This window comes from Scheffersomyces amazonensis (assembly GCF_036850825.1).
Source record: "Scheffersomyces amazonensis strain UFMG-HMD-26.3 chromosome Unknown RJT21scaffold_3, whole genome shotgun sequence".
Classification (NCBI taxonomy): domain Eukaryota; kingdom Fungi; phylum Ascomycota; class Pichiomycetes; order Serinales; family Debaryomycetaceae; genus Scheffersomyces; species Scheffersomyces amazonensis.
The window spans coordinates 1929238-1952931 of record NW_027042743.1 but is presented as its reverse complement, the minus strand read 5'-3'; the positions used below and the strand labels follow the sequence as shown (position 1 = coordinate 1952931).

Sequence of the window (23694 nt, the reverse complement as noted above, 5' to 3'; positions counted from 1 at the left end):
AAAATCAAGAAGGTAATATACCTCAACCTGTCAGACAATCATCAATAAAGAGAACAAATTCATTAACTTCAAACTATTCAGCTCAAAGAACAAATTCACTAAGAACATATTCATATCATCCTAAAGGTTCATATACTCCAGGTCAACCAGCAAATATAAATAATGCTAGAAGATATAATAGTTTAACTAATTCAAGTATTAATTCTTTGCCTACTACTAATTCATTAGCTGCAGCTGCAGCCAGAAATGCCAGAAGACCTGTATCATTATCAAAACCATCAAACTATGTCATTGATGAATTGGGTGATGAAAATTTAGAAGGAAGTGAAGAAGATATCATTATTACTACTAAAACAACAAGAGTAGTTGATGCACAAGGTAGAACTCAATCTATTACAACACAGACTATAAAGACATTACCAGATGGTTCTAATATTATTGAAACCACCAGTAAAAATATCTCCAGAAGTAATTCAAGAACTAATTCCTTATCATCAAATAATTTAAGACATAATTCAATTCTTTCTGGAGCAAATAATCCGGCCCTCCTGAAAATTGAAGAAGATTTGCAAAACTTCGAGTATAATTATCAATTGGATAACGATCATATCACGCCTGATGATGAGTTAAAGTTAAAATTAAATATTCATAATAATGAACCAAGTAGTTTAGGTTCACCTTTACTTGAAGCAAAATCTGTAGTGCCTCCTGAATCTCCATCAGGTAATAATGAATTAATTACTCCAGTAATTGAAAGGCCACCTCAGAGATCCAATGATGCATCTCCTACTAAACCACTTAGATCGATTCTAAAGAATAGTACACGCCCTAAATTTGAAGATGAAACTGAAGAAATCCCTTCAATAATTCCCTATGATCAATTACATCAATTACAGCCACCATTTTCAAATCAAGAGGAGAATCCTAGAAGCTTATCTCAACCTCCAAAATTCAAGGCTCCATCAGGCCCAGTTCCAATTGATCCAAGATATTCTCCAACAAATCAACGTTTATTTTCGCCTAGAATATCACTCCAAGGTAGTGAAGAGTTACGTTCTAATACTACTTCTTCACCTCCAAGCTCAATTAAGTTTGTAGATAAAGTTGAAACTATACCTATTTATTCTGATCATCAAAATCAATATCATTCTCAAAATTCGCCTCCAGTGAGGAATAAGAAAGCAATACCATCGGAGGATCCTAAATACAGCTCTGATTTTTACGCAGCTGCTATGCAAGCCGCATATAAGAGAGTTTATGGTGAAAATGCAGTTCCCGGGCCTCAACCAGAGGTAGATTCTTCCAGCAAGAACAAATCTGCACCTGTCATTAAGACTCCACTTCGTTCCAAACATGAAGATGAAGGAATTGATAAAAATTACCGGTACGAACAACATAATAAATCCTTTGCAACTCATTCTTTAAGAAATGATGGCATCAAAAAATCTTCTAAGCATAAAAAGGAAGAATCAGCTCCAGTACCAGAAGTAGCACAAACTACTGTTGAAGAGCCTGGTATAATTGAATCAAGTCAAGTTCCAGAGCAACAGGTTACACCTAAGAAGAAGAGATTTGGCTTTTTCAGCAGAAGTAAGAAGAGTAAGGGTGATAAAGATGCTGCTAAGAGTATTAGTTCAAATGCATCCGTAATTGAACAATCACCAGTATATGCTTCACAGACAAATCAGGATCATCCTATTTCAGAACAGAAGTATCAAGATCCAGCTCCCGTAATACCTGCGCAACTGCCTGTCGTCCACCTGCAACCTGTGTTAGAGAAGCCAACGTCAGTGGACCCCATTCATCAACAGCCAGTTGAAGCTGTAAGGGAACATGAAATTCCTCTTAATCAAGAAAATACAGTAATTCAAAATGGTGTTTCCGAGAAGGAAGTTGATCATGATACATTGGAGGGAAAAACTCATGCGTATGCAAAGGATATTGCTACCAAGCAAGTAGAAGAAGACGAAGAAGCTAGAGCTCCGCATGCTTTCAGAAACTTGACATCTAATGGTTTGGGTTCCTCGATAGCTGTGACTTCTGCTGTCACTGCTGCAGCTGGAATTGTCAATGTCGCTGAGAAAGGTTTACATGAAGATGCAACTAGTAGTTTGCCTGTAGAAGTATCGGGTAGTACTAATACGACTAAGAGTGAGCCTATTCCAGTCCCACAGTTGAAGAATATAGATGTCCAAGACGAAGAGTTCTCTGGTGAAGAGGACGAAGAAACAGATCACATACCCGAAATCTACAATGATGCTGCATCATCTCCATTGAATGTAAGCAATATTGGCTCCGACACTGTACCTATAGAAGAAACTATTCCTGATGAAAATCCAATTTCTACCTCTGAACCTGTTGAAGGACCTGTCAAAGTACCAGTTGAAGAACGAGTTGAAGAACCAGTTGAAGAACCAGTTGAAGAACCAGTTGAAGAACCAGTTGAAGAACCAGTGAATGTTCAAGGCTCAGAAGCACCGGTTCAGAATTCATTGGATCCTTCAGCTAAACTAGCTCAAGGATCAGTTGAAGAGCCTAAGAGACAGATTGTGGAGCAATCTGTTGAGAAACAAGTTTCTGAGTTTAGTACTAGACGTGATCAACAAGAAGAAGAACCAGTTCATGAGGATTTGGGCACCGACAGTAACGCATATTCTCTTGAAAATTTTGGACAGGAACAGTCAGAGATTCAGCAAATTGGTCAAAAGCAACGTCATGAATCTCAATCAGATGAAACATTTGTTGACAATAATATTGTTCAACCTTTAAAAAATGAAGATGGTAATACCGACACAGACTACAAGATTCCTGAAACTGTGGATAATGTACCTGTTGTAGTTAAAGAGAAAAAGAATAAGAGAATGAATAAGTTCAAACAAAGTATGTACAAATACTTCATTAAAACTTATGAAAAATAATTGTAACCCTTTTAATATATATATATATATATATATAGTGTTTCATTTCCGTATAATTGTATTAATATATAAGTTAGAGTAATAGATTAGAGTTAGTAAGATGTTGTAGTTTTGCTTTTGTTCTTCTTTTTTGCATCTCTTCCTGCACTCAGTACGAGTTTTGATTGATAACGTTTTCAGGCTACTTTCGGTACATGAATAATTATTATTAATCTATGGGGAGACATGACAACTCAGATTGAAGAAATAGGAGGAACAATTGAAAGACGATTGAATGAGCCTGGAGTATCAGTAGATGAGTCATCTGAATCATCATTGAAAAAGGCATTTTCAGATCTTTGTCATGCATGTCGAATTGGGGATAGGGATGTTGTGGAAATTTTACTTTCGATACCGAATTTAGATATTAATCAAATGGATGATTTTAATTATTCACCTTTAATTTTACTGTCATTATGTGGTCATATGGATGTTGTAGAATTATTACTTTCTCGTGGAGCAATATGTGATAGAGATACTTTTGAAGGTGCTCGTTGTATTTATGGAGCTTTAACAGATGAAATTAGAGATTTATTAATAAGTTTTGATATTTCAAAAGCAGTAGATTTAGATCAACCATTTGCAAGTCATGTATCTTCACTTTTAATAACATCAAATGAAGTAATTACTAAAGATATTATATTCCGATTTGGAGATAAATATCTAAAATTAAATCGTTTCATGTTATCAGCTAGATCACCTCATTTTCAAGAGAAAATTATTAATGATTGGAAATATAAATCTATAATTGATTTTCCTGAAGATAATTTTAAATCTTTTAAAGTAATTGCTGATTATATATATGTTAGAGCTGATGGGATTTCAATTGGTTCAAGAGAAAATCATGATGAAGTAATAAGAATTGCTAAACAATTTCAATTAACTGATTTAATTAGTAGTATTGAACAATTAAAAGATGCATGCAACACTAAGGAAAGAACAAAAATAATGTATGATATTTCTTTTAGATTAGTTGAAAGGGCTAGGTCTGGGTTAGACGATTTCTTACAAAAACATATACTAGGGGGGAAATTAGTTGTTGAAATTGAAATACCTGACGAAGAAACACTTGAAGAATTAGATTGTACAAAATATATTTCAGATGTTCAAAAGAAAAAATTATTAGAAACTTCAGCTATTCCAGATATTATTCTTGCTTCAATTGATTATGATACTGAATCGATTACTTATTATCCTGTAAATAAAGCAATAATAGCGAGATCAGAATACTTTGATACTATGTTTAAATCTGAAATATTCTTAGAAGCCAATCGAGAATTACCATTAGTATCTCCAAATAAACAGGATGAATTTGGTGATGTAATAAAGCGTGAATCTTTAGTACCAGATGATATTTCAATAATTAGAATTTCTACTGCATCAGCCAGTTCAGAAGTAGCTGAAATGATTTTATCTTTCTTATATCATGATAATATACTATATATCCCACTTCGATTAACAGTGGAATTATTATTTGTGGCAGATGAATTATTCTTGGATAGGTTAAAGACAATGTGTGCAGTAAATATATCTTCAAATTTTGATAAATTTAATCAAGAAGAATTCTTTGGTATAGAAAAAGATGTCGGATACAATGTTTATGATTTAGTGCGAGTTTCCTGGAAGACAAGATGTGCTAAATTAGAACATCATACTTCTAAGATGCTTGCCTATAATTTAGAGCATATTTATGAAGATGCTAAACAAAGAAAGGCATTTTCGGCATTAATTAAAGAATCAGCTGATCGAATTGAAGAAAGACATGAAACTGATACAATTGAACTTATTGATGATATAAGATATTATTTATCAAAGAAATATGCTATAGGAGAAGATTTTGAAGAACTTGACCCTGTTAGAGCATTTATGAAGGGTGAACAACTGATTGATACGGTTGATTATAAACGAGAAGAATTAAGACTTTATAAGAATTCCAGAATAAGTTATGAACGAGATATTGATAGAATTGATGCATTATTGGATGGTTTACAATTAGATGCATAAATTATTTTATATAGGTTAGGTTGCAAAATTTATTTATTTATCTATCTATCTATCGTGTGTCACGGGGTGTGAGGTCACGTTCCTCGAGCCCATCTCTGCTTCTGAAAAAAAATTATTATATCGATCTCATTACTATGTATAGTAGAAATTAAATATAATATAACCATTAAGATTAAGTAATATGTCATTGGAAACGAGTTCTGATGGATTGTCTGAAGACACTTTTGTCTTAGACGATAAATTGGCCAGAATTAGAACTCAAATTAATTCCAAGTTGGATAATCAAAAGCATTTAGCCTTAATTTTATCAGCCGTTGAAGAGAACATAGAAGAACAAAAAAATGAAAAGACTCCTGTTGCTTATTTCGTATCATTTTTATCGTTATTAAATCAATCTGTTAAAGATGATGTTATTGTGGATTCAGGATTAGCAACTACCACGGCATACTTTTTAGATCTTGTTCTTCCATTTACTCCTAAACCACTTTTAAAAGCTAAATTTAGTGAAATTTTAACTAAATTAGCTCCTGCGCTTACAAATCCTGAATCAGAAGCTCCATTAATTAGATCTACTATTGGAGCTTTAGAATCATTATTATTAGCTCAAGATAATCAACAATGGAATTCAAATGGTAATATTTCTCCAAAGAGAGCCTTTGTAGGTTTATTAGAATTATCCTTTGATCCTCGTCCTAAAGTTAGAAGAAGAGCTCAAGATTCAGTTAATAAAATTTTATCAAATCCACCACCTTCTCCATCCCCAGCTCATTCTGTTTCTTCATTAGCAGGAGATATTTCATTAACCAAGTTAACTTCTTTAATTGAAGAATCTAGAAAAAATAAAACAAGTAATAAAGAATTAAATTCTCAAATCATTCATTGTTTACAATTAATTGGTTCTATTACTTCTTCAAATTCATGGCCCGTTAATAAAATTGAACCATTATGTGATATATTGTTGGAAATTTCCAAGACTTCAGATCAATATTTAGTTTCTGCTGCTTTCTCAGCATTTGAAGGTTTATTTAAATCAATGGCAGATGTAATTAATTTAGAAAAATTTTCAAATGTTTTAAATATCATTTTTGATTTAAAACCTTCCAAGAACGATACCCATTTAGCAGCATCATGGTTAGCAGTAGTTGCTAAGGCTTTGGAATGTTTTGGTAAATCATCTCCACAAGACGCAATTCGTCGTATTCCTCAATACTTTCCTATAATATCAGAATTCTTATCTAGTGAATCTCAAGATATTTATAGTTCTGCATCACAATGTTTAATTGCAATAATTACTGAAGTTATTCCTGATAATTATTTATTAAATCCAGGTACTGTGGAAGAAGTTACTGAAGAAATATATGAATTAATGGATGATACAATCACTTATTTAGCAGAATATATTGAAAAGGAATTACTTTCAATTAAATTTCAATATGCTACAAAAGATATTCTTGAATTCATTAGTGCTACTATTTTGAAATTAAGAACTCGTTGTAATCCTGATTTCTTAGGAATAGTTGGTGTTGTGGGTGAATGGAGAACAAATGAAACTGATCAATTCCCATATAATACAGAAGCTGATAATGTTATTGCTGCTTCAATAAGTACTATGGGACCAGATGTTGTATTAGGAGTTTTACCATTAAATTTAAGTAATGGTAATCTGCAAGGTAGAGCATGGCTTTTACCTTTATTAAGAGACAATGTCAGATTTACTGATTTAAACTATTATAAGAAATCTATCTTACCAATTATAGAATTTTTTGAAAGTAAAATCAGTGCTAGTAGTAACAAAGAATCAGTCAATGTTAAAATCTTCCAAACTATTGTCGACCAAATTTGGAGTTTATTACCTCATTTCTGTGATTTACCAAAGGATTTAATTGTTGCATTTGATGATTCATTTGCTGCTCATTTATCTGATTTAATGTATTCAAGAGTTGAATTAAGAGTTCCTATTTGTCATGCTTTGAGATTATTGGTAGAATCTAATCTTGCCTATCGTGAAGGAGCTTTAGAAGATGATTTATTAACTATTCAAGAATTCCCAATAAGTCAAGCAGTAAAGAATTTAGAATATCTTTCAACAAAAGCTTCTAACATATTATCTGTTTTATTTAATGTTTATTCTTCAACCTTACCAGAATCTAGAGGTTTTGTTTTAGAAACAATCGATAGTTATTTACAAGTTATGTCTAATGAAGATTTAGAAATTACATTTAATAAAGTTTGTGGTTTGTTTAAAACTTCATTGGATCAAGAAGCTAGTCAAGAGAAATCAAAACATGATAATTCTCCAAAGTTGAGTGTTACTATGATGGATTTAATTGTTGCTATGGCTAAGTATGTTCCTGAAACATCTTATAATGCATTATTTACTATATTTTCTGGAACTGTTACTTCTGGACAAGATGCATTAACTCAAAAGAGAGCTTATAGAATTATTTCTAAATTATGTGAAACTGAAAAAGGTAAAGTAGCCATAAGAGGATTTATTAATGAAATTGAAAGAGTCTTTATCGAAACTACTGAAGGGACTCATAGTTCTGCTCGTGCTTCAAGATTAAATGCTATTCTGGAAATCTTAGATTTGTTACCTGAAACTGATCTTTACTTCATTCCAGCAACTTTACAAGAAATTATTATTTCTACCAAGGATGTCAATGAAAGAACTCGTGAATTATCATATACTATCTTAATCAAAATGGGTAATGCTATGTTAAAAGGAGGTGTTGTAGAAAATTCTAAAGTTCCAGGATTCCCAGAAGATTCACCAAATACTGAAGCTAATATTACAGAATATTTAACTATGGTAAGTGCCGGTTTGGCTGCTCAAGCTCCGCATATGATTTCTGCTACTATTACTGCTATTTCATGTCTTATGTTTGAATTTAAAGATAAATTACCAACTGAAGTATTATTAGAAATTTGTTCAACTGTTGAATTATTCTTAACTCATAATTCAAGAGAAATTGCTAAATCAGCTATTGGTTTCGTTAAAGTTGAAGTTTTGTCATTACCAGAAGAATTAATTAAAAATAATTTAAAGGAATTATTGGAAAAATTAATGAAATGGTCTCATGAACATAAAGGACATTTTAAATCAAAGGTTAAACATATTTTAGAAAGATTAATAAGAAAGTTTGGTATTGAAGAAGTTGAAAATGCTATACCTGAACAAGATAGAAAATTGGTGGCTAATATTAAAAAGTCAAGAAATAGAGCTAAAAGAAAACAACAAGAAGAAACTGAAGAAGATGGTAAATCTACATCTGGTGAAAAGAAATTTGTTTCTGCATATGAAGAAGCATTATATGATTCTGATTCAGATGATGATAATGATAATGAAGAAGTAGATCAACGTAAATCTAACAAGAAGGCACCTGCTCAATTTATTTTAGAAAAGGGTGAAGATCCATTAAACTTGTTAGATCGTCAAACTTTAGCTCATATTTCTTCTTCTAAACCTAGTAAATTTTCTAAGAAAGATGTTAAAGAATCTCAATTTAAGACTAAGAATGGTAAACTTGTTTTCAATGATAATGATAATGATGAAGATCCATTGGCTAATAAGGGTTCTGGCCTTGATGCTTATTTAGAAGCTGTTAAACAAGCACCTATTAGAGGTCAAAGAAATAAATTGAAATATAAGAGAGGTAATAGAAATGCAGAAGATGATTGGTCTGATGATGAACAAGATACACCAGAAACTTCAAATAGAACTAAAAACCCTAATAAGGGTAAGAATTTGACTAATTCTAGAGTCAATAAACCAAAACAGAAGTTTAAGGCTAGAAAGAAGCTTTAAACTAATTTTTTGCATCCGTTATATATGTATATTAGCAATAAAATAAATAAATTTCAGTATTAACTAAAGTCGTGCGCAATGTAATTTTTCAACCAGATCTTCAAAAAAAAATTTAGTTACTTCTGAAAAGTCTAACCATTGAGAGGTATATACAAAAATTACAATACAGTAAGGAAATTCATAATGTCATTTGTTCCTAGAATAAAGAGTCCCATCAAAATAAGGTTGGCCCGTTTTGGAAGGAAACACCAACCTCTTTATAATATAGTAGTGGCCAATAAAAAATCCGCTCGTGATTCATTACCTATAGAAGTTTTAGGAACCTACAATCCAATTCCTGTGCCTTTAACTCCTGAAGAAAAGGCAGCAAATGTCAAACCATTCAAGCATATAGAATTGGACTTTAATCGTTCAAAGTACTGGCTAGGTGTTGGAGCCGATGTTTCTGACCGAGTATCATTTTTGTTCAAGAGAGCAGGTTTACTTCCAGAAGACTGGCCAAGTCCAACTAAATTAACTCAACATATTAAGAAGCCTGTTGTTGCTGAAGCAAAGAAAAAGATCGAAGAAGCAAGAGAATTTGTCAGAGAAAGGTGAATTATTTCTATACATAAGTTTATTCAAAATTATTTACCATTCGTTTTAGTTAAAAACTCCATAACTTGTATATAAGCATCAATAATGTACATATAGCATTAAGATTCGGCAACTTTCTGCCTTCTAAATGGATTAGCCCAATGATTTTTCTTGTCTGCATTGCTAGTACCTTTGTAAGGAAGACCCAATAATTCTCTAAATTTACTTCGGAATCCGACTTTCTTGTACTTAAAGCTTTGTTCAAAATCAGGTAAATCTTTAACCTTATCATCTGATTCTATATCATAATTTGGTGTTGAATCTGTTTTGTAATAAATATCAATACATTCAGGTTTCATTTTACTTCTCTTTACGTGATACCTGAAATTACTTTGGGCATATTCACCAATAGAATCATATTTGATAATAGTCCTACTTGGTTCTATTTGTGAAAACCTAATATCTTCGTCAAATATTTCATTAAAGGTAATTATCAAGTCATTGAAATGAGAATCATAGGCTACTTCCGAAATTTGTTGACTTTCCAATATTTCAAGTATTGACGATTGCAAAACGATTTTATATTCTATCAAATTACTTTGCAAATCTTCGCAAATTAAATTTAGTCTCTGAAAATTCTTAATGAGTGAACATATGTGGATCACAAATTGATCTAGACTATTAGTATACAATTGATATTTATCGTTTAGAAATTGGAATATTTCCAAACGTGGATTACAATTTTCGAAGATTGTTTTCAACAATGTATTTACCCAATCATCATCTATCTTGTTTCTCGGATAATCGTAATAATCATTAAAGAGCTTTACAATGTCCCAATCATCTTTAGGAGAATGGATATTTAGACAACTGTATAAATTTTCTAGTAAATTAAGCGTCCTACTACACTTAATAAATAAATTTAATTGATAAGGTGCAGAAATCTCATAAATGAATGTGATAAGCTTCTTAGCAGCCACTAATACATGTTGACAATCATTACCTTCGTAGTTTTTTAGGAAGTTTTCAAAAAGTGATTCTGTGACTAGGATTGTTATGATCTTATCCAATCGGCCATTATTCAAAAAGTTTACAAGTGATAACTGGAAATCTTGGTCCCCTTCTATCAACTCAGCCAGATCAATAATAAGATCAGTTATTTCCAAATAAACTTGACTAAGTTCATTAGCAGAACAATCTGAAGGGCATTTGTATGGACCATCATCCAAAATCCAGTCTATTTTAGCTAGATTATATATTAACTTCTGATTATTACTAAAATTTAGACGCCGAACAGCTCGGGTGGGATCAGGTTTATCATATATTGAAAAGTTGGTATCATAATCTGAAATTTCCATTGATCAAGAATATCAATGTAATTGTCCGACGTATTATATAATGATGATGGCATTAAGAGTGATATTTATAAGTATTTACCATAATTGAATTACTGCAAAAAAAAAAATATTGACTAAAAAGTTGCGACAAAAATGGACGCTATGATTCTACATTGAATATACTGTTATTAGAAAGAATTTTTATTATACATAAGTAGTTATGAAACCTATATTAAATTATATGATAAAAGATTCCTTAATCAGTTTAATCGAATAAACCGAAACCCATGTCATCGTCAGATTCTTCGGCTTCTTCTTCAGCAGCTTCTTCGGCAGCTTCTTCGGAAGCAGCAGCACCACCAGCAGAGGCAGCTGGAGCAGCAGCAGCGTAAGCATCTGGGTTAGCTAATCTGTCCTTGATAGCTTCTGAACCTTCAAAGGTGTAGTCAGTAGCAATAGATAAAGCTAAAACGTTCTTATAGTGGTTAACAACGGAGTGACCAACAGATGGTAAGGTTGGGTAACCAACAGCTAAGGAGATAGAAGCAATGACGTTAATAGCGGAAACAAAGTGACCGACTAATTCATCATCAGAGATATCTAAGATGTTAGATGGGAAGACTTGACCGTTGTCGTAAACTTGAACGACAGTCATACCGTAGGTGAATGGAGAAATGTTTAACATGTTCAATAAGGTAGCTTCAGATGGACCGACTTTACCGTCCTTTTCAACGACCTTAACATCAGAAACAATTTCAATAGTACCTCTGGCAATCTTGGTTGGAACACCTAAAGCTTGGAAGAAAGAAGTCTTACCTGGTTCCATACCAGTGTTACCGGCTGGGACCCAGACATCTTCTGGAGCAACGGCACCAGCTCTAGCTGGAGCAGCAACAACATTAGAAGTAATAACTTCTCTAATTTGCTTTAAATCAGAGTTGGTGAAAATGAAACCAACATTACCTTTAACGAAAGGTAATAATTTTTCAAATTCTGGTAAGTCAGATAAGAAACCTCTGATGGCTCTTCTGACCATGGTGTTCTTACCCATTAAAACAACACCATCACCTCTTAAGGTTTTTCTGATTTCGTGCATTTGTTGAGAAGAAACATTGTCAACACCAACAACGAAGATAGACTTGTATTCTTCTAATAATTCTCTTAATTTAGCGAAATATTCGACTTTCTTTTCACGAGTACCACCCATTTCGACTTATATTTATTTGACGATAGGAATATTTAATGGTCCCAAAGTTAGATGATTCAATCAAAAATGACCTTTGAAAAGACTTGATTGAAATGGTGAAAAATACCATGAGACTACCAGTGTCTCTGTGAGACTAGGCCGAAATTTTTTTGCTAGCGTGCGAATACCGAACTTTACTCAATTATAAAAAATATATGTGCTAGGGCTGAAGCCCTATCAGTGCGCACGTGAAATTTACAAAGATCTTGCAATTATACTTTCACAAGTTTACCTTTATGAATATATTAAAAGAATGTATATATATATATATGTGTATATGTTAATATGTATTAAAATTTCTATGTTTTTATTAATGAAAAGATCGCTTAACTGGTTGGCTTAACCAAACCCTTTATTTTCATAATCAGAACTAACAAAAGTATTCTTCAAATAGTTCATCCAAATCATTTGTAATTCTTCTTCTTTCAATTGATCAGCAAATGCTTTGCTCTTACTCTTCTTCTTCTTCTTCTTCTTTTTCTTTGAGTCCTTGTCTTCGTCCTTCTTCTTTTCATCTTTAATTGGTTTACCTAATTTTCTGGCAAATTTCAACCATTCTGATGTTGTTAAAGCATCCATATTGTATAATTTATCATCAGTACTATATTCTATCTCGTAACCAAAAGGAATCTTTCCCTTGTTAATAGCGTTTAAATCAGCAAAATATTGAACATATCTTTCTGGTGTGAAAGTTTGAGGAACATAACCAGGACCCAAACCAAGAGAATCTGGCTTCTTTGGTGGGAAAGTCTTATCCTTCTTCTTTTTTAAGATTGAGTAAACATCATCAGATGCGTTGATAGTAAAGTTGTCATCATCATCATCAATGTGCTCACTATCATATTTATCAAATGACGCCATTAAGTTATCTAACCCAGTAAAGAATTTATCCCATGGCTCAAACTTAATCTTAGATTTCAAACTTTCTTGTAATCCTGTAATATTATATTCCCATACTCTTATACCTGGATTGAAAGTTGGAACAACACTAGCACTTACAAAAGCAAGAGAATAACGTTCAGCTGATTCTCCACTCTTTTTCTTACCTTTAACACCAGCATACAACTCTTCTCTCAATGTTTCCATATATTTCACCTTTTTGAGAGGTGTACCACCTTGAATTCTAAAGAAATCTTCATCAAAATTCTCATCCAATACACGATAGATGTTTGTTTCCTCTAATGGTTTTGTATAATCATCATCGTCGTCAGAATCCCAATCAGAATCAGAATCAGAATCATTATCACTAAGAAGGAAATGGTCTTCAAAATCAGTGTCGTATTCATAATCTTCAGAATCATATTCAAAATCGATATCAAAAAACTCGCTATCAATGTTTTTAGACTTTGCACCCTTCTTCTTGTTCTTACTTGTTGCTTTTGATTTAGCCTTCTTCTTTTTCTTGCTCAAGGACTTCTTAATAGACTTATAAGCAGCAACTGAATCCAAAGGAATGAAATGATCTAAATTCATATGACCATACAATCCACCAATAATAACATCTCTGTATTCGTAAGACCATACAATATATTTTCTCAAACAAGAGATATCATAATTCTTTTCATTGGGAGGTACATGACCGGTCAACCAAACTTTCATATTTCTAGCTCTCATTTCTTTCAATACATATCCTAACCATTCAAATAATTTATAACCTGGTTCTTTCTTCTTATCACAATTATCCACCAAAGGATTAGATTGGAATAAATAAAGTGTATTAATTGATAAAATAGCCAATTGGTTTGGAATAACTTCTTGGAAGAAATAAGCTCCTCTATTGAAGATATGTAATTGAGATTGAGGAATGAAATTCTTCCAAATCTTAAATAATTCTCTAGTTTGTAAAGTTGGGCCTGGACTAAATAAATTATGAGGGTAGACATCATTGTTTCCAAGAGAAGGAATTAAATCAACTAACAAATTTGGATCACTATCATGTTTAAAAGTTTCATACATTAAATCACTAACTTCTTCATTCATTTCAAAAATGTTTAATTCAGTTCTAGGGTATCTTCTATCATTATCATGTCTAACATTATCACCAGTCCATACAATGAAATCAACTTTATCCTTTAAATTATCTTCAACCCATTTAATAGTATCTTCCATTAAAATTAATGGACTATCACAACCAAGAATAGCATCACCATATTTTCCAGCTTTACCTTTCCCACTATGACATTGTTCATCAAGAGCAGAACCTTCTTTATAATAAGGATCAGGGTGGAAATCAGTGATATGAACAAATCTACCATGTATTATTTGTTCACCTTTCTCATTTGTGATTAATTTAATTGGAGACTTTGGAGTTAACCCTAATTTCTTAATACCTTCAATTTGAGATTCAGATAATTGAACAGATTCAACTGAGATGACATCATTGAGTACAGGAGAAAATATTTGATTTATACTTAATGATGAGTTTGGATTTAAAAATACATGATTCAAAATAATTGAAGGAGATGTTAGAACATATCTGAATGATAATACTATTAATGTAAGGATTATAATAGTAAAGGCAAGAAAAGATTTAAATTTCGAAAGGGATCTGCTTTTGGTTGTATTGACCGTATTATCATTTAATATTGACAGAGAAAGTTTTTCAATGTGCTCAGTCATCTTTATAATTTATCCAACGGACTATTAACTGAGCTTCACCCCACTAATCTAACTAATAAATGATATGGCTGGTAAGACCTTGGTCAACCAAAAACAATTTATAGGAGATCTATAATCGAATAAAGATAATAATATAAAGCCAATATAACTAGCAATAAAGCAACTATATTACTGAATAATAAGATACCAAAATGAATGTATTAGGATTCTTCCTTTACGTCTGCCTTTGGTGTGGTCATCATCTCTTTGAGCAGTACCAAAATTTAAAGATGTTTGTTCTTTAATTTTTTGGAAGATGTACACGACCTTCTTTATTCGTAAATTAAAAAGAAATTTTTATCTCCAGAAATTTAGCTGCAATTGCGAAATAAGTGGGGAATATAATAATAGACCTACTAAAACAATCTTGTAGAAATTTCAATGGAGCCCAAAATGAATTATTAAGCAAATAAGTTATGATTACGACAAATTTGATATTTCTTTTTTAATTTACTCCTCACCTAAAACGAGATATTTAGTAATAAATGATCATATGCTTTTGTCTTAAATGAGAATATACAAGTGTTACCTTTGGTTCTTCGAGACAAGTGGTGGTTTTACTTTTTTGCATCCTGACAGAAGTTAAATATGTCTCAAATTAAATGTACTTGCATTACTTCCTCATCTTTAGTACTTGTATACTAGTGGCCGATGTCGGCCTCTATGTGTGAAGTGTTAATCCTGCATAGTGTTAATCATCAGGTACATTCTAGATCCCTTTTTCTTCTATGCTGTGGCTAGTAATAGGCAATGAACCAAGCCGTACAACTTACAAATCAAAAGCGTTTAGACATATTTAGCACATGGTGATGTTTTATGGTTCTAATTTCGAACTTAATATTTATAAAACCTTTCTATTAATAGGTTTTCAAATTTATTTGAGAATTTTGGTTTTCTTCTAATTTGGCAAAATTATTTTAAAAGTTTCCTTAAATTAAGTTGTACATGTCCAAATATGAAATCTATTGTAGAACATAAGATCGGAATTTCACAAGATTTTATGAGCGAATCTACGAGAAACATTAAGAGAAGGTTTAATAATGATAGTGCGATAATACTTGCCGACTCTAGATAATATTAGCATACTTTAGAGCAGAAACTAGCAGCAACGGTAAAAAAACTACAGATGAATTTCAAGCCCTTTCTACTCATACATTTTATTGTAAATAGATGTATGATTTGTTTCTTCAACTATTGTAACATTTATTACTTGAGCCAATTAGAATAGACCCAGTAAAATTTGCTCAATTTGACACGAGACTAATTTGATTTGATTGCGGTTGACAAGTGACGCCAGTTTAACTTGATGCAGATGATATAATTGATCGAATAAAGGTGTATGCGATCAACCCCATGCATTCTATAAATGTCCCAATTAGGTAACGTAGCTACCCAATTTCACAACCAGTTGAACTATTGAGGAAAAATTTCGCGTTTATTCACGAAAAGTCAGAAGTTGTAAAAGAAACAGAAATGTAAATAGTTTCACAAAATGCGCTTTTTTTACCTAGTTATACTTCCTAATACGGTAATGACTATGCAACTAATTAAAATTAATTTTTAATTTCTTTAATTAAATTTGTATATGAAAGTAACAAATCAAGTACATACAACTAACTTTGATTCTTTGTGAACTTGACGAGAAATATAGATCTATGAATAACTCGATGAACTGATTTAGTGCATGTTTTAGGTTGGGCAACTTAATCTTAGCTCACAAGACAATAAAAGAAATAATAATGATGAGTTTATCTTCTCTAACTGGTTTGATAATGTTTTCCATTACCATTGTCCAGGTTTGGATATTATCTGTAGTGAGATTGTATTGTTATTATTTTAGTTCCAGCTTTAGTTTTAGGTCTGGTGTTTTGTGTGTTTACTTTCCCTTGATTTTGTCCTTTGCTTTTATTTCCTGTGCCTCCTGTTCCTTTCTGCCAACGTTAATTTTCATGTGTCTTTGGTAGGGGTTTGTTTTGTTTTTCTCTATTTTCTCTATTTTTCTTTGTGCTTTATTACTCTTTTGTTGACGTGAAATATCTTGAATGCTGTTTGTGTTTCTTCAATATCATGTAATTAATTAATCAACTTAATTGTTTATTTTTTTTTTTTATTTATTTACTTTTGAAACAAGCGTGTATCTCAACCCTTTGCGATATATCTCAACTAATCACCATAGTATATATATGTACTTCAATGGAAGGATCTCCTCTAATTGTGCATTCTAATATTCATAGTATAACCAATTTGTTAATCTTTCATTTATTAATTATATATATATAAATTAACAACTTATAATGATGTACTTACAAACACCTAAAAGGTCAAGCATACCATCAGCTCCAACTCCATTTAGTCATCCCAAAGCTTCGACTGCAACGTTACCTCCATTATCTTCAATATTATCATCAAATACTAGATCAAGCACAAGTTCTACTTCACCTCATTTAACAACAAAATTACCTTCAATTGATTCTTTCACTTCAACTCCATTATCTTCGAAATATTTTCAATCGACTAATAATTCATCATATTTACCACCAACTTTACCAACTCCATCCACAATAACTCGTAATAAAAGTTTGCCTTATATCCCTACTGCATCTATTGCTACATTAAATTCTACATCTCTGTTGAAAAGAAATTCTTCAAGTGCTGAAATATCTGCTTCAGAATCAGATGTGGGATCTCCAACTTCTTCCACTACTAAAACGAGTCCAATTCCTGCATTTATAACTCCTGCGTCCAAATCTAGCAGCTTCTCTTCAAATGGACCAACACCAATTGATACTAAATCCTATGCTTTTATATCCCATTCGCCATCCACATATCCACTGCAAGAACCTTCTATTGACAATGCTCCTTTAGCAAGAAGAAAAAGAAGAAGAACTTCTCCTAATGAATTGGCTATCTTAAATAAAGAATTCACTTTAGGAACCACGCCAAATAAAGCTAGAAGGCTCGAAATTGCAGCAAGAGTATCTATGACTGAAAAGGCAGTTCAAATTTGGTTTCAAAATAGAAGACAGTCTATTAGAAAACAACTGAATACAGAAAAAGAAGTTACGGAATTACCTTCAATTCCAATTCATCAACATCCTCATATCCAACATCAACACCAACAACAATTAACAGTAGATGGTACTACAGTTCCAACTACTCGTTTGTCTGTTTCATCTATTCCAACTCTTCCATTACCATCACCTGATATTACGTCCTCAATACTTCCTCCGTTAATTTCATCGACCCCAACGAAACCAGTTATAACTAAATCTCATTCTTATGTTGATAGTCCTCGTGTGCCATTACCTGTTTCTTCTCCGATTAAGCAGAGAGCACAATCTATACCCAATGTCGCTAATAGAGTTAGTGAAGATGCTGATGATTCAGAGGCTGCTGATGAATCAAATAGCTCAATAGATGATTCAATGATAATTCACAATCATCAGAGTAAAAGAATCACACCAACCACGCTAGTCTTAAACGAAACTAAAAAGAAACAACCATTACAATTGAATTCATTAACCTCTTCAACAATGACTTTTAAATTAACTCCTTCTATAACTTCTCCAACTGCAACAATTACACCTACAACTACTTCATCAACTACTAATACTACACCACTAACTACTAATACTACTCCAGTAACTATACTACAACAGAAATCAAGTATTCATAATATTTTAAATGTTTCTGATCAACAACCACAACAAACCAGAAAACCTTTGGGTCAATTAAATTCAAAACTGTTAAATAAACAAAATACTGTTAAAGTTCCAGAAAAGTCCGATTCTTCAAAAGAGGAAAATAAGCAGTGTGCTGAAAATTTGTTATCTTTAAGATTAGCTAATTAAAATGTATATTAGTTCATATTTAATTCCCCTATATTTATTATTACTTCTTAAGGTTTATTTCCTAAAATGCATAATTTAATTCTTCTTACCAATACTCAAGTAAAACAGTCATACTTATGACTACCCAACCAATTCCTAGATCTAAATTTCGATACTTATCCTAATTAGGTACATGACATTAGATTCGTGTTTGTGCTTGGCAGGGTTTTTTGTTCTGTTGAGTTTTTCGCAGCCTCTATTTTGGTACCTCCTTTCATAAGAAATTACCGAATTTGGATAAATTAGAGACCTCGCGAAAAATATCTGATTTATTAACAATGGATATTTTGGAGTTGACGAGACGGTGAAAGGGGACAGGCGATAGGGGCATGTATTTCGCTTAAAGTTTACCGATGGTTGTAAAGTGATCAGAAGTAACTCAATAAATGAGTGAGAAATGTATCTTACGAATCATTTGTATACTAGTATTCCGTTAGAATGGTATCTGGAATAATTATTTTTGGAAAAATTGTCTTTCAAAATTCATACAATATGTAGAATATTGATAAAATAAGCATAGTACAGTAATTTTACAGATAATTATAATAGGTTTTGAACGATAGATATAGTTTCAACATGTTCTTATGATTGTTGGAATTGTCAATTTAATTCTGTCAATCTAATCTGCAGTCAATTGACACATACGAATAAAAAAAAGACAATTCTTTTGTCGTAAATCTGTGCGACATAGCAAATTTTTCAGAGTAACCATCTAGCCCATTCCAGCATATCTACAGATCAAACATATTATAATATATTATATATATAATGTATATTGGGATGGTTTTTTTTATTTCATTGAAATAAGGAAATGAATAAAACTATTTTAAATTACAATAAGAAATACTTAAAAATTTACAAAATGGATTAAATTAGTATGTAGCAACTTAAAAATAATTTTAGATTTAACGACCACGGGAAGTAGTCTTGGTATGTTGACCTCTGACCTTTAAACCCCAGAAGTGTCTGATACCTCTGTGGGATCTGATTTTCTTTAATCTTTCTAAATCATCTCTTAACTTAGATTCTAAGTTGTTAGCTAAGGTGTGGTAATCCTTACCATCAGTGTGATCCTTTTGTCTGTTTAAGAACCAAGCTGGGATCTTATAGTCAGTTGGGTTTTGCATAATGGTAACAATTCTTTCTAATTCTTCTTGAGTTAATTCACCAGCTCTCTTGGTTAATTCAACATCAGCCTTCTTACAGACCAAGTTAGAGTATCTTCTACCGACACCTCTAATCTTGGTTAAGGCGTACATGATTTTAATTCTACCATCAATGTTGGTATTTAATAAACTATAAGATTAAAAGTTAGTAAAGTTATTCAAGTAAGAAATGATAATCAGATTTGTTATCCTTAAAGATTGAAAGTATTAGTTGTGAAACGCAAGTTCATTAGTAGGTAATTTTTGATAATTCTCATGATATAAAATATATGATTATGAAGGTTGATCTTTCTTTTTAAGTAATATAATAAAATGATGATGGTGGTCTAATATTGTATGGGTATGAACTGAAATATATGATTATATTGAAGGTTTGTTATGACTTCCGGAACAATACTTTTACAATGAAAGCAATGACACGAATTCAAGCTTCTGATTAACATGAACAGATATTACACTGCCAGTGACTCTTTGTTTCTTGTAAACATGCACTATTCCATAAGTCAGCCTAATTTAAGAATTTTCATCTTGTTGATAACTTCGACTTGATATTTTTCAATCTATTTAGGATTCTCTGATTGGATATGATTATGATTCTAAGACATACCGTAAGATGTGTTGGAATGAACCTTGTTCTTGGACGACTAATGGCATCTTGGATACTGTTGTTGATGGTGTTCCTTAAACGTAATTACCTATTCAAAAAGACTTTTCAAATATTAAATTTCTATCTACAGAAAATTTTTAGTTTTTTTCCCTCCCTAACAAAAATTTGAGAGTATCATAGTTAACGATCGCACTCCCATAGTTAAGCATCTTTCCTAACACAAATACTTAGTTCTTTTGTTCATTGAGCCGCACAATATATTCGATACAAAACAAAATATCCTGTACAAACAACAAGGTCTGGAGCCCTATCTCGGTGCACGTGCAATATGGCAGCAATAATAGTATTAACTAAACAGATTCATTTCGTTATATAGATTTGATCCAAAGGGATTCTATTAATAGTTCGATTTAATATATACATGTATTAATTAGTTGCTATTTAGATGCATGCTCAGTTCAAATGAACTTATATACAATTTTCAGCTTATACAACCGTATGTCTACCAATGAACCATTGCAATGCAGGCAATTCAATATAGATACGATTGGCTCTTAAAATGTCTCTAACTTCAACTTCCTCTTTAATTATAACACTGGCTTTTTTACCGATTGCTTCGGTAGAATTTAATAAATTAGTTCTTTGATCATTAGTTATAAATAACAAGTTTAATTTCTCTAATTCATGAGCCTCTACGAATTGTTCTGTTGCACTTGGATAGTCATATTCAAACTCTAATATATCAGTATCATTCTCATTAATAGCCGTTTCTTTGGTTTGATCTTTTCCAATAATAAACAACTTCCCATTCTTATATTGTTCACTAAAGGCAGTTTGAAATGCTTTACTATATAACTTACTTGGCAATTCAGTTGACCAGTCATGAGGAGCCTTGATACCATGTGCCTTAAGTCCATTATCCATATGTGGAGAGTTGGCATCACCAAGTCTAGCTCTACCAGAACCCTTTTGAGGACGTAACTTTCTATTTGAAAATGGTTTATCTGATCTAGTTGGAGCATTTCCTGATCCCACTCTGGCTCTATCAGCTTCAAAAACTACCGCACTCCATAAGAAATCTCTTCTGGATGGTGCATTTAAGAAATCATTAGGTAATGGGATGAAGGTATGAGGTTCCAATGATGGAAATGAACGTAAAGATGCTAATGTGTATTTTGGTGGGCTTGCGATATTGAATGATGGAGTCTTACTGACAGTAGTTGGGATGTTAACTTCAGTTGCTAACCTCCTAATACTTTGTTTGTACATGGTATATTATATGTAGTATGTAAGTCAAGCAATTTTTATTAGATATTATGAGGTTACTCCTCTTGAATTCTATTAATACTCAATATATTCTATGGCCTATGCAGTAATTTTTTTCAAATGGGTTGATGAATTTTGGTTTCTGGTACGGACACGAACACCTACTAATTAGCTTAGCTTTGCAGCTTAATTTATTTGCTACTCTGCTGACTAGTTATTAGCGGTGTATCAACAAAGCTAATTGGTTAGTGTCATAGCTCATTGTTGTCCGACTTATCCCAAAATGTGTCATGCACACTTTTTGCAAAACATTAATATATGTCTACAACCATATTTTTTGCAACTAAACTAAAGCGCTATTTCTATATACAATCTATTATTTTATGTGAAGACATTATATTTTCTTTTGAAAGTTTAAAATCTGCTTGATTTCATCAACCACAGTCTTCTCGAACGGAATATAATCTATCTGTAATATGTTTCTTGCATTTGAATCATTAAGCATTGCATATTTAGAAAAATAATCTTGAGGTAAAGGGTTACCTAATGGTAATCAATCCGCTATTTCTTTGAAATTTTTCCTCACTATATCAAGAACTAATTGAAAATTAAATCTTGCAGTAGATATTAATAACCTTTTACCTTCAGCTTCGTCTTTTTCGAATGCTAATATATATGCTGTGGCTACATCACGAACGTCTGCAGAAAATGTTCCCAATTGTGGAATAGGGTCATCCTTTTTCAACTTCAAAGCATTGGCAAGAATCTGAGCAGCAAGATTCAATTTAGCAACATCGGATTTAAAAGCCTATCCACACATCCAACATCCAACATCCACCAATTAAATTAATTATATATCAATCTGCTCAGCCAAGAGAGAAACATATTCATTGGTTAATCCTCAGGGTTAAATGGCTCTTTTATTTTTATATATTTTGCAGTAATTTCAAACGCTATAAAACTAAAGTTCGCAACTAAAAAGAAAGTGATAACTAGGAAGTAACCTAATTCTAATTCTTATGATCAATAATTTGCTTGATATGGTCCACTACGGTTTTTTCAAATGGGATATAGTCGATGTTCAATATCTTTCTTGCATTTTGATCATTCACTTTTAATGCATGGGCAAAGAAATTCTCTGGTAATGGAGTTCCTACGGGCAAAGTTTCTGCCAAATCCTTAAAATTCTTTCTAAAGATATCAATTACCCATTGAAAGTTGAAAGTGTTTACAGAAATGACAAAACGCTTACCCTCAGCTTCTTCTTTTTCAAAAGCAAGAATGTGAGCTTTAGCAACGTCACGAACATCACCACTGACACCAAAAAATGGTTGGATCGGACTGTCTTTCTTCAAATACAACAAATCTGCAAGCAATTTCGCAGTGCCATGTAAGTTTTCAATGTCTGATTCAAAAACTTGTGGCCCAAATGTATAGCTTGGCAAAATGGTTGACAATTTGAAATTTGGCTTTTCTTTTTCAACAAATTCCCAGGCTGCCTTTTCTGCCAAGGCTTTGGAGGCCCTATAAGCATTGCCACCATCACCTTTGATAGCCTCTTCATAAGTCTCAGGATTCCAAGTGTTTTCACCACCACTAAAATTTGGGTTAGTTAAGTCTGCATTAGAAATAGTTGCAGCTACAGAACTAGTAATAATAACTTTCTTAATTTGAGGAGCCGATTTCTTAATTGATTGGAGGACATTTTTAGTTCCTTTCACAGCTGGAATTAAAATGTCCTTTTCATTGTCTTTAGTAACAACTATAGCAGGAGAAGCAGTATGTAAGAAAACAGTAACTTCCGGATGCTTAGACAAAACCTCATCAAAAGCACCATCCTTTTCTAAAATTTCAACAACTTCATATTGGAAATTGGAATTATTGAATTGTTTAACTAAGTTTTCCCCTTTCTCGTTCAGTCTCACTTGCCCGACAACCTTGTAACCTTTTTCTAACAATTGAAAGATTATGTGTTTAGCAATATAACCTGTTGCACCAGTAATAAAAACAGTTTCTTGTGTCATTTTCTCTAACGTAAATTCTAATTCGTTTGTTCTACACATATAAACAAATCCATCCAAACTAATGATCCACAGTCCATTTTATATTCTTTTATCCACGTACTGTGGGATATGTCCGAATCTTTTTTGCAACTTGCCACTTTCTTCTTTTGGAAAAA

The 23694-nt window shown here is 32.2% G+C and overlaps 10 protein-coding genes across 10 annotated transcripts; 4 read left to right on the top strand and 6 right to left on the bottom strand. All coding sequences in view use genetic code 12, as the record gives it.

Annotated features, from left to right (window-relative positions):
- Window positions 1–3124: 3124 nt before the first annotated feature.
- Window positions 3125–5104, top strand: RJT21DRAFT_120779 (uncharacterized protein). The gene has a single exon (XM_064881852.1). It carries the CDS (start codon window positions 3144–3146, stop codon window positions 4959–4961), a length of 1818 nt encoding a protein of 605 aa, XP_064738970.1. The 5' UTR covers window positions 3125–3143; the 3' UTR covers window positions 4962–5104.
- Window positions 5105–5121: 17 nt separating this feature from the next.
- On the top strand, window positions 5122–8861 carry RJT21DRAFT_37460 (mRNA-binding protein). The gene has a single exon (XM_064884354.1). The coding sequence runs from the start codon at window positions 5143–5145 to the stop codon at window positions 8767–8769; it is 3627 nt and encodes a 1208-aa protein (XP_064738969.1). The 5' UTR covers window positions 5122–5142; the 3' UTR covers window positions 8770–8861.
- Window positions 8861–9415, top strand: RJT21DRAFT_37457 (mitochondrial 37S ribosomal protein bS16m). The gene has a single exon (XM_064884353.1). The coding sequence runs from the start codon at window positions 8953–8955 to the stop codon at window positions 9364–9366; it is 414 nt and encodes a 137-aa protein (XP_064738968.1). The 5' UTR covers window positions 8861–8952; the 3' UTR covers window positions 9367–9415.
- RJT21DRAFT_37456 (uncharacterized protein) lies at window positions 9416–10825 on the bottom strand. Its single transcript, XM_064884352.1, has one exon. It carries the CDS (start codon window positions 10701–10703, stop codon window positions 9465–9467), a length of 1239 nt encoding a protein of 412 aa, XP_064738967.1. The 5' UTR covers window positions 10704–10825; the 3' UTR covers window positions 9416–9464.
- A 107-nt stretch (window positions 10826–10932) lies between these two features.
- Window positions 10933–11972, bottom strand: RPP0 (60S ribosomal protein uL10). The gene has a single exon (XM_064881851.1). The coding sequence runs from the start codon at window positions 11887–11889 to the stop codon at window positions 10948–10950; it is 942 nt and encodes a 313-aa protein (XP_064738966.1). The 5' UTR covers window positions 11890–11972; the 3' UTR covers window positions 10933–10947.
- A 175-nt stretch (window positions 11973–12147) lies between these two features.
- Window positions 12148–14842, bottom strand: PHM5 (endopolyphosphatase). The gene is made up of 2 exons (XM_064883251.1): window positions 14340–14842; window positions 12148–14294 (listed from the first exon to the last, which is right to left on the bottom strand). Exons 1-2 carry the CDS (start codon window positions 14545–14547, stop codon window positions 12268–12270), a joined length of 2235 nt encoding a protein of 744 aa, XP_064738965.1. The 5' UTR covers window positions 14548–14842; the 3' UTR covers window positions 12148–12267.
- A 1882-nt stretch (window positions 14843–16724) lies between these two features.
- YOX1 (Yox1p) lies at window positions 16725–18518 on the top strand. Its single transcript, XM_064883365.1, has one exon. It carries the CDS (start codon window positions 16881–16883, stop codon window positions 18435–18437), a length of 1557 nt encoding a protein of 518 aa, XP_064738964.1. The 5' UTR covers window positions 16725–16880; the 3' UTR covers window positions 18438–18518.
- A 711-nt stretch (window positions 18519–19229) lies between these two features.
- RPS18 (40S ribosomal protein uS13) lies at window positions 19230–20416 on the bottom strand. Its single transcript, XM_064881850.1, has 2 exons — window positions 20250–20416; window positions 19230–19772 (listed from the first exon to the last, which is right to left on the bottom strand). Exons 1-2 carry the CDS (start codon window positions 20294–20296, stop codon window positions 19382–19384), a joined length of 438 nt encoding a protein of 145 aa, XP_064738963.1. The 5' UTR covers window positions 20297–20416; the 3' UTR covers window positions 19230–19381.
- On the bottom strand, window positions 20417–21594 carry YML6 (mitochondrial 54S ribosomal protein uL4m). Its single transcript, XM_064881849.1, has one exon. The coding sequence runs from the start codon at window positions 21516–21518 to the stop codon at window positions 20736–20738; it is 783 nt and encodes a 260-aa protein (XP_064738962.1). The 5' UTR covers window positions 21519–21594; the 3' UTR covers window positions 20417–20735.
- Window positions 21595–22525: 931 nt separating this feature from the next.
- On the bottom strand, window positions 22526–23539 carry RJT21DRAFT_130709 (uncharacterized protein; the record flags this gene model as incomplete). The annotated part of the gene is made up of 1 exon (XM_064883018.1): window positions 22526–23539. The coding sequence occupies one exon, from the start codon at window positions 23537–23539 to the stop codon at window positions 22526–22528; it is 1014 nt and encodes a 337-aa protein (XP_064738961.1).
- Between the last annotated feature and the right edge of the window lie 155 nt (window positions 23540–23694).